The sequence below is a fragment of the Bos javanicus genome, chromosome 16 (genome assembly GCF_032452875.1).
Source record: "Bos javanicus breed banteng chromosome 16, ARS-OSU_banteng_1.0, whole genome shotgun sequence".
Classification (NCBI taxonomy): domain Eukaryota; kingdom Metazoa; phylum Chordata; class Mammalia; order Artiodactyla; family Bovidae; genus Bos; species Bos javanicus.
This window is the reverse complement of record NC_083883.1, coordinates 44,290,234-44,303,439: the sequence shown is the minus strand read 5'-3', so window position 1 is coordinate 44,303,439 and position 13,206 is coordinate 44,290,234. Positions and strand designations below refer to the sequence as shown.

At 45.9% G+C, this 13,206-nt stretch overlaps 1 protein-coding gene across 3 annotated transcripts in view; it reads left to right on the top strand.

The window, feature by feature from the left end:
* Window positions 1-6,524: 6,524 nt before the first annotated feature.
* Window positions 6,525-13,206, top strand: part of RBP7 (retinol binding protein 7) — a 44,776-nt gene continuing 38,094 nt past the window's right edge. For 2 of the 3 annotated variants that reach the window (XM_061382792.1, XM_061382793.1), the window contains exon 1: window positions 6,525-6,819. In XM_061382792.1, coding sequence (XP_061238776.1) covers window positions 6,747-6,819 — 73 coding nt within the window. In that variant the 5' untranslated portion in view covers window positions 6,525-6,746. The remainder of the gene's footprint in view (window positions 6,820-13,206) is intronic. The other variant, XM_061382791.1, reaches the window with a different exon arrangement.

Here is a 13,206-nt window from a genome sequence, read left to right as displayed (position 1 = left end):
GAAATAAATATTAGTAACTGTTGCGGCTTTCATTGAGGAAGAGGGGAAAATGCCATTGTTTATTCTCTATCATGTCTCATGTTTGGCTCTTATAATGTGAATTTAGTTTAGGAATTGTGCTGAACTGGTGTATTGTTTGATGCTGGTAGGGGTGGTTGTTTTTTTGTTTATATTCTGCTGCTGCTGCTAAGTTGCTTCAGTCGTGTCCAACTCTTTTCAACCCTACGAACTGTAGCCCGCCAGGCTCCTCTGTCCATGGGGTTCTCCAGGCAAGAATACTGGAGTGGGTTGCCATGACCTTCTCCAGGGGATCTTCCCAACCGGGGGTGTTGAACCTGGGTCTCCTGCATTGCAGGCAAATGCTTTACCACTGAGCCACCAGGAAAGCCTAATAAATACTACAAGTTACTTGTCATGTATCTGAAACTTGACGAATCCTGTTTCTAGTTTATTTTTTGCCACTTCCAGCAACCTTATGGGAGGAACAACCTGAGAGGAGGTATGGAGAAGCCCATTCATGGAGCCAGCCCGACTGAAGTCAAGTGTGTGGGGTGGGATGTGGGGCTCATAAGGAGGGAAGCTTGGTGGGGTCCACATACAGTTTTTGACCTGTTACAGTAGCACCAGCACATGGTGGGGAATTCCTATTTCTGTTGGACTCCTCCTCTGGGACAATGCTCCCCACTCCACTCAGGAAATCACCTTGGTTTCAGTGCTGAGATTCAGATCCATGTCTGCCTCAAGTGCCTTATCAGTCAGTAATGCAGCAGACAGTGTTTCCCAAATCAAGTGAAGTGCCCAAGTTTTTCCAGACCAGTGGGTAACATGACAACAATGACATGTTTTAAAAGTGTTAGGGAAATTTTCAAACAGAATTAGTGATAAAAGTATAATGGGGGCTTCCCAAGTGAAGTAGCTCAGTTGTGTCTGACTCTGCAACCCCATGCATTGTAGCCTACCAGGCTCCTCCCTCCATGGGATTCTCCATGCAAGAATACTGGAGTGGGTTGCCATTTCCTTCTCCAGGGGATCTTCCTGACCCAGGGATCGAACCCAGGTCTCCTGCATTGCAGGCAGACACTTTAACCTCTGAGCCACCAGGGAAGCCCTGGTGATAAAGAACCCTCCTGCTAATGCAGGAAACATGAGTATGATCCCCAGTCTGGGAAGATCCCACATGCCTTGGAGCAGCTAAGCCCATGCGCCACAACTACTGAGCCCATGTGCACCAACTACTGAAGCCCATGCACCTAGAGCCCCTGCTCTGCAACAAGAGAAGCCACCTCAGTGAGAAGCCCGTGCTCCACAACTAGAGTGGGCCCCACTCATTGCAACTAGAGCAAAGCCCATGCAGCAACGAAGACCCAGCACAGCCAAAAAGAAGTATAATAAATCCCCTGTGTATCTAAGTCTTATCCCCAAAATGGGACCAAGCTCCCTGATGGTGCTGCCTCCTTGCGTTAGGAGGAGAGGTAGACATGAGGGGAAGTTTATTTTATGTCTTTATGCACCATTCTTTCCTGGACCAGTATCAGATTCCATCGAATGCCAGAAAAATGCCTCCACTACAAATGCCCCCTCATCATTCCCGCTCATCACTGTCTAGGAGAAAGCACTGCTCGTCCACAAGTGTAGGACTGCATCTTGGCTCTTAATTTTATGGTTCACTTTGCCAGTATCAAATGGAAGGAAAGAAAGCACAAATTTGGCCAAGTAACATTTGTCTTTCCTTTCCAGACATAGCTTTGGTCCTAGTCAGGAAGAAAGATCTTGGAATTGTAGAGGAGAAGATTTCTCCTCCCATGGGCAAGTCCAATCTATGTCCAATCTACTCCAACATCCATTCAACCATACCCATAATAGATGGTCCTTGTCCAAATTGGCCAAGAGCCATACCAACCAGCGCAATTGCTGACACTATTATTAGTTATTCCTGTGAATTTCATTTTCAGGCCAACATTTAGAACAATAAGATTTTAAGGATAGGAAGGAAATATGATTTCTCCATGTCCTGTTCCCTTAGTTATCTGGAATTTAAATAGGTTTCATGCTCCAGAAATCTGGTCAGAGTTCATAGGTCTATGCCCTTAAAGTGGTAAAGTTTATCTAATCCCAGGAGTTGATATCATCCCATCATATTCCACCAAAGGAATCAATGTTTTGTACTTATGAGAATCAATAGCCTCATTCTGAGTAATGCAGTGTCACTATGGGCCTTAGGAAGCATCACTACAAACAAAGCTAATGGAGGTGATGGAATTCAAGTTGCAAATCCTAAAAGATGATGCTATGGAAGTGATGCACTCAATGTGCCAGCAAATTTAGAAAATTCAGCAGTGGCCACAGGACTGAAAAATGTCAGTCTTCATTCCAATCCCAAAGAAAGGTAATGCCAAACAATGTTGATACTATCACACAATTGCACTCATCTCACACGCTAGCAAAGTAATGCTCAAAACCCTGCAAGTCAGGCTTCAACAGTACATGAACCGTGAACTTCCAGATGTTCAAGCTGGATTTAGAGAAGGCAGAGGAACCAGAGATCAAATTGCCAACATCCGCTGGATCATAGAAAAAGCAAAAGAGTTCCAGCAAAACATCTTCTTTATTGACTACACCAAAGCCTTTGACTGTGTGGATCACAACAGACTGGAAAATTCTGAAAAAGATGGGAATACCAGACCACCTCACCTGCTTCCTGAGGAATCTGTATGCAGGTCAAGAAGCAACAGTTAGAACTGGACATGGAACAACAGACTGGTTCCAAATAGGAAAAGGAGTTTGTCAAGGCTGTATATTGTCACCCTGCTTATTTAACTTCTATGCAGAGTACATCATGAGAAACACTGGGCTGGAAGAAGCACAAGTTGGAATCAAGATTGCTGGGAGAAATATCAATAACCTCAGATATGCAGACGACACCACCCTTATGGCAGAAATCGAGGAAGAACTAAAGAGCCTCTTGATGAAAGAGGAGAGTAAAAAAGTTGACTTAAAACTCAACATTCAGAAAACTAAGATCATGGCATCTGGTCCCATCACTTCATGGCAAATAGATGGGGAAACAATGGAAACAGTGACAGACTTTATTTTCTTGGACTCCAAAATCACTGCGGATGGTGACTGCAGCCATGAAATTAAAAGACGCTCCATGGAAGAAAAGCTATGACCAACCTAGACAGCATACTAAAAAGCAGACACGTTACTTTGCCAACAAAATTCCCTCTAGTCAAAGCTATGGTTTTTCCAGTAGTCATGCATGAATGTGAGAGTTGGGCTATAAAGAACGCTGAATGCCAAAGAATTGATGCTTTTGAACTGTGGTGTTGGAGAAGAATCTTAAGAGTCCCTTGGACAGCAACGAAATCAAACCAGTCCATCCTAAAGGAAATCAGTCCTGAATATTCATTGGAAGGACTGATGCTAAAGCTGAAGCTCCAATACTTTGGCCACCTGATGCGAAGAACTGACTCATTGGAAAAGACCCTGATGCTGGGAAAGATTGAAGGCGGGAGGAGAAGGGGACGACAGAGGATGAGATGGTTGGATGGCATCACTGACTCAATCGACATGAGTTTGAGCAAGCTCCAGGAGTTGGTGATGAACAGGGAAGCCTGGCGTGCTGCAGTCCATGGGGTCACAAAGAGTCGGACACGGCTGAGCGGCTGAACTGAATGTCACTATGTGAAAGTGTTAGGCGCTCAGTCATGTCTGACTCTTTGCGACCCCATGGACTGTAGCCCGCCAGACTCCTCTGTCCATGGAGTTCTCCAGGCAAGAATACTGGAGTGGGTAGCCATTCCCTTCTCCAGGGGATCTTCCTGACCCAAGGATCGAACCTGGGTCTCCTGCATTGCAGGCAGATTCTTTACTGTCTGAGCCACCAGGGAAGCACTTCATTGCCTTATGCCCCTGGTTTCCTCAATAAAAATAGCATCTTTCCTCTGGAAAGTTCATAGCCATTCATTCAACAAACATTTAATAATCACTTGCCAGGCATGCTAGGCACTGGGGATACTGTAGAGGTGAATAATATGAACACAGTCTCTACTCTTGACATTTTAATGGAAAAGGTAGTCAGTAAATATTTTAGTATATGTGCTGCTGAAGCGAGCACAGTAGTCAGTAAATAAAGCAAAAAAAAATGATAATTATGGACTATGATAATTACAAAGGATATAAGCAGAGTTGTGATGCAGAGTAATTGTATACCGGAAGGTTGCTCTGAAAAGGTGACTCAGATTTTTAAAGAGATTCAAATATTTACACACTGAAGCATTTGAATCTTGGGAGTAATGAAATCTGAATTATATTTCTGAAAAGCTTTCTTGGCTGCAGAATGGAAAATAGTTTGGTTGGATAAGAGTAGAAGCAAAAGCCCAGGGAGGAGGCAAGACATGATGGTGGCTTGGGTTAGGTTGGAAGAACCAACAGGATTTGCTGGTGGATTGGATATGGGTGAGTAGAAAAGGGAAAAATCCAGTGTTTACCGGGCTTTGGATTTAACAGGTGACTAGTGGTACAATTTATAGAGATGAGGAAAGCCAAGGAATAATTTTATGTTATGCTTTCTGCTTTGAATATATTAAATTTGAGTACCTTTAGGATATCCAAGAGGCACCTTAAGTGGTGAGAGGTGACACATGAGCTTGGTAGTCGAACTATCTGAGATTGAAACCAGACTCTTCCACCAACTGTATGACCTTGGGTAAGTCACTTAACCTCTCTTTGTCTCAGGTTTTGTCTTTTTCAAATGGAGATAAATAAAGTAACTATTGGAGAGGTAGGATTTTGTGATAAATGATAATACACATAGTAATCACTCAATAGGTGTTGGCTATTAATGTACTTGAGTCTGGCGCTCATGTGAGAGATCAGAAATGGACAGATAAGCTGTACACCTAAAACTAACACAACGCTGTAAATCAACTCTACAGCAATAAAAATTAAACAAAAAAAAGAAATGCCCCGTGTCCACAGAACAAAGCCACAGATTCCATTACCCTCCTCCAGTTTTGTTCCTTCTCCAAACTCCGTTTTCCCAGGTGGTGGGACTGCGTGAGGCCGGGGGAGGGTCCCTGAGCGAGCTAGCACTCAGCATGTGAGGGAGGCCGCGGAAACTCTGCCCAACTGCATCTTACCTCACAGGGCTGGTTTTCAGAGATTCTTCAAGGCAGCAGATGAAATTCTTGCCACGGTTGAGAAATTGACAAAAAGCTTCCATACTATGTACATAGTTCTCTTTCTCTCTCTCTTTTTTACCTTTAAAAAGAAAAACCCAGAAAAACATATCAGATTTGTGTAAATGAGAGTATGCCAACAGGGTGGCCAGTTTTGCTTTAGGTTTTATGAAGGATAATTTGTGACCCTATACACACACACACACACACACACACACACACACATCTCCCGAGCCAGCAACAGAACTTTGTTTATACTGCAAATAAATATTATTTTTTCTTTAAAGAAAAAAAAAGAACAGGTAAGTCTTGGAGCCAGCCTATAGAGATGGTATTTAGGGCTAACGTTATAGGTTACCCCATACCCCCAACACCCACCTCTTTTGCCTTTCTCTACTGTCAAGACTGAAGACTAGATACTAGATTTCCCAGGTTCCCTTGCAATTAGAAGTAGCCTATGACATGGTTTTGGCCAATGAGTATAAACCGGAATCTGGTGAAGGGACAATGGCAGGTGGTTCTCTGCCTCTTCTTTCCCACCTTGAATGTGGATGTTCCAGCAGCCAACTCATGACAGTGAGGTAACCAACAGGGATGAAAGGCCAGGAGAATACAGAGATGCCACTTTTTTTTAATATGTAACATTTTTAATTAATAAGTTTTTTGGCTGTGCTGGGTCTTCATTGCTGTGCTCAGGCTTTTCTCTAGTTCCGGAACGGGGGACTACTCTCTAGTTGCGGGGTGTGGGCTTCTCCTTGTGGTGGCTTCTCTTGTTGCAGAGCATGGTCTTTAGGGTTGGGGCCCAGTAGTTGTGGCACACCTGCTTAATGGCTCATGGCATATGGAATCTTCCCGGACCAGGGAGGGAACCCATGTCCCCTTTTATGGCAGGTGGAGTTTTAACCACTGACCACCAAGGAAGTCCAGAGATGCCACTTCTATGTCATAGAGTTGCCACTTATCCCAGGACAGCTTGATAGGTAAGGAAGATAACCGCCTATTTATTGAGACCACTAGCACTGGATTTATTGGTATATTATTTGCAGCTGACCCAGCAATCCATGCCATGTATTTGAAGGAGATCTCTTGGTTATTAATGTGTGTGCGTGGGCTCAGTCATATCCAACTATGCAACCCCACGGACTGGAGCCTGCCAAGCTCCTCTGTCAATGGCTTTCCCAGGCGAGGATACTAGAGTGGGTTGCCATTTCTTTCTCCAGGGGATCTTCCCAACCCAGGGATTTAACTCGTGTCTCCTGCATTGCTGGTGGAGTCTTTACCACTGAGCCACCTGGGAAAGGCATATTAACATGTAGGCAGAGAAAAAAGTGTAGCTCTGATCTTGGTGTGGGGTATGTCCACTTTGGAGTTAAAGCAGAAGAGGACAGGAGCGCGTGGACAAGGAGGCTGGAAGTGGACCGGATTTCCAGGAGGCCTGTGCCCAGCGCTCCCCGCATGGCCCCTCCCCGCTCTGTCCCCTCGAGGTCCTGCTGGTCCCGCCTCCCCGGCCAGACATAGGTCTCCCAGTCCCCACTGCCCCCGGCCAGTGCTGTCCCCAGCCCCGCCATGCCTTCCAACTTCAGCGGCACCTGGAACCTGCTCAGCAGCGACAACGTCGAGGGCTACATGCGGGCCCTAGGTAGACGGGAGGGGCCGTGCGGGGCCTCCGCTCGGCCGCGCGTCCAGTTCGGGGCGGAGGCCGCCGGGCTGGCATGCTGGTCCGACTCCCTGCGTCCCCTCACCTGCACCCGTGCGTCCCCCGAGTCTTACTACGGGTTCTCCGGGTCCCCCACTTCCCCACCTTCGTCTATCCTCTGTCCCCCTGAACGTCCGTCTGACTGTCGTCGGTCTCCCACCTCCGTCCGTCTGCCAGTCCTTCAGTCCAGCCGCCTGTCCCCCCATCCTTTGGTCTCCCGCATCCCCCTGTTCTCCACGCGTCTGGCCGTCTCCTGGTCCCTCCCATCCTTCCTCTCCCAGTTCGCCAGTCTGTCTGTCCTCTCCTCTGTCCGCCAGTGCCCGGTCCACGCGGCAACGGCTCCTGTCCCATCGCGGACTCCCAAGCAGGTGGGGGCGACGGTGGCGTAGGCCACCTCGCAGGGAGAGTCGGGGACACGATGGGGTTCCCCATGGGTGTCGGGGAGGCGCCCCGACCCGAAGCCCCTCCCGGTAGATCCTCGCCCCGTGGCCGCTTTAACGCGGATTTCTGGGCAACGGGCTGAGGGAATCCCCGAGTCCAGGGGAGGTCCCGGCCCGCAGCATCAGCGCCCCCTGGAGATCTCCGGGACGCAGATTCCGGGGCCCCAGAGTACCGTCCCGAGCCTGGCCTCCGGCCCCGCCCTCGCCCCCCGCCCCTCCCGCGACCTCCGGCGGCTCTCGTGCGGGTTAGAGTTCTGGAGACACGTTTGAAATCTTTAGTTTTCTGGTTTCCTCTTCTCATCGAAAGGCGGGGGTTAATAAACCCAGACCCTTTAGAGGCCGCTACCTCTTCACCCCAACCCCGGGGCCCAATTCCAGCCAGGAGGACTGTGGGTCGGTGCTTGGAGGGTTTGCTTCCACTTTCCCCTGCCTGGCAGGGAGGAAGTATGGGAGGGGCCTCAGGGGATGTAGAGGGGCGGCGGGATCCGCTAAGTTTCTTTTCTGCCGTGACGGTAGAATGCTTCCCTTTGGTACTGATGCTCAGTTCCTCCTGCTGGTGATTTAATTCGTCAGCGTTGGTGGTTCTGAGCACCTGCTCATGCCTAGCGCTTCTGACTAAATAACAGCAATCAGAGGCACCTTTTTGTGTTGCTGTTGTTAAATAGGAGTTCATTTTAAGCCTCAAGCCAGGACTAGCCATGTTTCTAATGTTCAACGGACACAAGTGGAAGTTGGCTACCCTACCAGCCAGCAGAACTTGAGAAGGCTATCGGAATGGTGAAAGGAGATAGGGCATCTTCTTTGAACTTTATTTTTTAATTTGGCTGCTCTGAAGCTTAGTTGCAAGATGTGAGATCTTTAGTTGCAGCATTCAAAGTCTTAGTTGGGGCAGGTGGGACGTGTTCCCTGATCAGGGATGGATCCCAGACCCCCTGTATTGGGGGCATGGAGTCTTAGACATTGGCTCACCAGGGAAGTCCCTGATCAGGGGCACTTTTGATCGGGCCGGAGCTTCCGGAAGTCTGGGGGACTGGGGGCTGCTCTGGCTCCTCTTCCACATTATCTGACCTGGGCTTGGGTTTCTCCATCTGCAAATTGAGAGCAGGTGGTCCTTTTTTTTTTTTTCTTTTAACCATGCCTAATAATAATAATAATAACATAAAATCAAGTATTTTAGCCATTTTGGACTGTACCATTCTGGGCTTCCCAGGTGGCTCAGTGGTAAAGAATCAGCCTGCCAACACAGGAGATGCAGGTTTGATCCCTCTGTTGGGAACATCCCCTGGAGAAGGAAATGGCAACTCACTCCAGTGTTATTGCCTGGAGAACCCCATGGACAGAGGAGCCTGGCAGGCTTACAGCCTGTGGGGTTGCAAAGAGTCAGAAATGACTGAGTGACTGAACAGCAATTCTAAGGTTCCAGTGTGTCTGTAAGATCTCCCAACCTGTGGTAGGATTTTATCCTCCCTTTCTCACACTAAGCAGGGATGCCTGAAACTTCTCAAGCTAAATCAGATTCATACTGACAGAAACCGTATAGGCAAGGAAAAAAATATTATTTCTCTACCTTTCTTAGTTTCATTGGTTGGGACCCTGTAAATTATACAAAGAGACAGCGTAACAAGACAACAAACAGAAGCTTGTTAACACATGCATGGTGAATACACTCAGGAGCATTCAGCGATGAGTGTCTCAGAGTGGTTAGAACCTGAGCTGAGGCAACTTCCCTGGTGGGCCAGTGGTTGAGATTCGACTTCCAATGCAGGGGGCATGGATTTGATCCCTGGTTGGGGAACTAAGATCCCACATGCCACCAGGTGTGGCCAAAATTTTTTTAAAAGAAGAAGAAAGAAAAAAAAAAGGAAGTTATATGGCACCTGAGCAAAGAGTAATAATTCTGTAGAGAAGTAATAAGACAAAGGGCTTTGTGATTCCAGGGGTGACAAATTTTGGGAAGGTAAATACATGCAGGAACTAATGGTAAATAAGAACGAGTTAGTAAAGTTTGTTATGTAAATTCTTCTGGTGCCATCTCTAGACTGATAGGAGTTCAGAGCTGTGTCCCTAATTTCTGTCCAACCTGGTACAGGGAGAGCAGGGACATGTTTACAAAATTATGTCCTGCTCTGGGGGAGGGCAGGGCTTTTCTGCTTTCCCATGACCTTCATTTCAAAATATTCAATATGAAAAAGTGGCATATCTTGGGGTGGCATATTCTGCTACCCGTAATCTGAATCTCATTTCTTCTCTGTTTCTAATTCATAAGAAGGAATTAATTATTGTTTTTCCTAAAGGTAGTAAGCCCTGATAATTTACTTATCACCTCACCCTCAAATTAGTGGGGACATGTGATCATAAGCGCTTTATTTTTCTGATTGTTTGTGGTTTTTTGGTGGGGAGGTTGTTTTTGGTCACAACCCATGGCATGTGGGATCTTAGTTCCCCATCCAAGGATTAAACCTGTGCCCCTATATTGGGAGTTTATGGGTTGTTAATCACTGGACTGCCAGAGAAGTCCTCATAAGTGCTTTCTTCCCTGGTTTCTCTGGCTAGTATCGGACATCTTTGTGGAGGGTAAAGTGTTAGAGATCAGGGCATGGCTTTGAATTTTGCCTTGCAGTGCTTTCTTTTTAGTTATTCCCATGGCATCCGGTCCCACCACTTCATGGGAAATAGATGGGGAAACAGTGGAAACAGTGTCAGACTTTATTTTTCTGGGCTCCAAAATCACTGCAGATGGTGACTGCAGCCATGAAATTAAAAGACGCTTACTCCTTGGAAGGAAAGTTATGACCAACCTAGATAGCATATTGAAAAGCAGAGACATTACTTTGCCAACAAAGGTTCGTCTAGTCAAGGCTATGGTTTTTCCTGTGGTCATGTATGGATGTGAGAGTTGGACTGTGAAGAAGGCTGAGTGCCAAAGAATTGATGCTTTTGAACTGTGGTGTTGGAGAAGACTCTTGAGAGTCCCTTGGACTGCAAGGAGATCCAACCAGTCCATTCTGAAGCAGATCAGCCCTGGGATTTCTTTGGAAGGAATGATGCTAAAGCTGAAACTCCAATACTTTGGCCACCTCATGCGAAGAGTTGACTCATTGGAAAAGACTCTGATGCTGGGAGGGATTGGGGGCAGGAGGAGAAGGGGATGACAGAGGATGAGATGGCTGGATGGCATCACTGACTCGATGGACGTGAGTCTTAGTGAACTCCGGGAGTTGGTGATGGACTGGCGTGCTGCGATTCATGGGGTCCCAAAAGTCGGACACGACTGAGCGACTGATCTGATCTGATGGCTTTTAGAGCAAATTTCTTAGAGAAGAAAACAGGGAATGGAGTCAGGGTGACTGTTTCAAGTGTGTGGAAACATCTTTTGTTAAGCCTGTTGAGTATTGCAAAGCCGCCTTCTGACTGTTGTAATCAGTGTTTTTCAAATGTGTATTCGTGAAATCCTTCACCTGTCTCCAATACTGTCTTACTTTTCTGTACGTTATGCTGTGACTCCTTGTCTGAGACTTCTTTTTTCATGATTTCTGTAGAAATTTATCCATTATCTACCATTGTATGAGATCCTATGAGGCTAACAGAGGCTCTATTTATTTATATTGTGTGCATTCATGCTAAGTCACTTCAGTTGTGTCCAACTCTTTGTAACCCTAGGGACTGTAGCCTGCCAGGCCCCTCTGTCCATGGGATTCTCCAGGCAAGAATATTGGAGGGTTGCCATTTCCTATTCCAGGGAATCTTCCCAATCAGGGATTGAACCATCAAACCTGTGTTTCCTGCACTGGAAGGCAGAATCTTTATCATTGTACCACCTGGGAAGCCCTTATTTACATTAGCTGTATTCACTTATCATCCAACCCATTTCACAGAGGATTAAACCAAATAGTATTGAATTTATATCCTGCCTCACAGCTCCTATTTTTAAAAATTTTAATTTTGTTTATTTATTTTGGCTGTACTGCGTGGCCTGTGTGAGCCTAGCTGTCCACCAGGGATTGAACCTGTGCTCCTTGCAATGGCAGCATGGAGTCTTAACCACTGGACCACCAGGGAAGTCCCACGACTCCTTTTTTAATGTTTGGTTCTGGTTCCAGAAAGATACTGGATCCAGACAACACATTAATTCTTATTTGCAGTCTGTTTCCCAGAAGAAAGATAAGTGTGCTAGGGATTTCTGGAATAGAGAGGCTAGTTAGTACAGCAGAGCACCAAACTGGAAACCCAGAACTAGCCATTGATTGTTGGTAATAGAATCAAAGCTATACAGCCTCTGAATTCTGTTAGATTCCCTATTTGTTAGAGGTGGTAGGATGAGATTTGATATTCTAAGAGTGTCTAAAGTACAACCCAAGAGATCTCATAGTGTCACCTGAAAACCGAATTTACCTCTTTGTGGGCATACAGCCAAGAGAAACAACCAAGCCAAATATCAGGAGAAGAAAGGATTTATAATTACTTAAAGCAAATAAGGACAACAGTGGAGATCTTTCTCAAAGCAGTGTCTCCTTGAACGGCAAAATTGGGGAATTTTTAAGCTATTCATGTAGGGACTTGAGCAGAGGAGATTCCAGAGAGAATTGGGGCAGAGTCCAAGCTTTCACTTCAGTTCAGTTCAGTCGCTCAGTGGTGTCCCACTCTTTGCAACCCCATGGACTGCAACTGGGTTCCCTGTCCATCACCAACTCCCAGAGCTTGCTCAAACTCATGTTCATCAAGTCGGTGATGCCATCCAACCATCTCATCCTCTGTCATCCCCTTCTCCTCCTGCCTTCGATCTTTCCCAGCATCAGGGTCTTTTCCAGTGAGTCAGTTTTTCCCATCAGGTAGCCGAAGTATTGGAGCTTCAGCTTCAGCATCAGTCCTTCCAATGAATATTTAGGACTGATTTTCTTTAGGGTGGACTGGTTGGATCTCCTTTCAGTCCAAGGGACTCTCAAGAGTCTTCTCCAACACCACAGTTCAAAACCATAAATTCTTTGGCACTCAGATTTCTTTATAGTCCAACTCTCACAACCATATATGACTACTGGAAAACCATAGCTTTGACTAGACAGACCTTGCTTGGCAAAGTAACGTCTCTGCTTTTTAATATGCTCTCTAGGTTGGTCATAGCTTTTCTTTCAAGGAGCAAGCGTCTTTTAATTTCATGGCTGCAGTCACCGTCTACAGTGATTTTGGAGCCCAAGAAAATAAAGTCTGTCACTGTGTCCATTGTTTCCCCATCTATTTGCCATGAAGTGATGGGACTGGATGCCGTGATCTTAGTTTTTTGACTGTTGAGTTTTAAGCCAGCTTTTTCATTCTTCTCTTTCACTTTCATCAAAAGGCTCTTTAGTTCCTCTTTGCTTTCTGCCATAAGGGTGGTGTCATGTGCATATCTGAAGTTATTTATATTTCTCCTGGCAGTCTTGATTCCAGTTTGTACTTCATCCAGCCTGACATTTTGAATGATGTACTCTGTATATAAGTTAAATAAACAGGGTGACAATATACAGCCTTTACGTATTCCTTTCCCAATTTGGAACCAGTTTGTTGTTCCATGTCTGATGCTTGATGAAGCATCCATGTTGCTTCTTGACTTGCATACAGATTTCTCAAGAGGCAGGTAAGGTGGTCTGGTATTCCCATCTCTTTAAGAATTTTCCATGTTTTTTTGTGATCCACACAATCAAAGGCTTTAGTGTAGTCAATGAAGCAGAAATAGATGTTTTTCTGGAACTCTCTTGCTTTATCAATGATCCAATAGATGTTGGCAATTTGATCTCTTGTTCCTCTGCTTTTTCTAAATCCAGCTTGAACATCTGGAAGTTCTCAGTTCACGTACTATTGAAGCCTGGCTTGGAGAATTTTGAGCATTACTTTGCTAACATGTGAGATGAGGGCA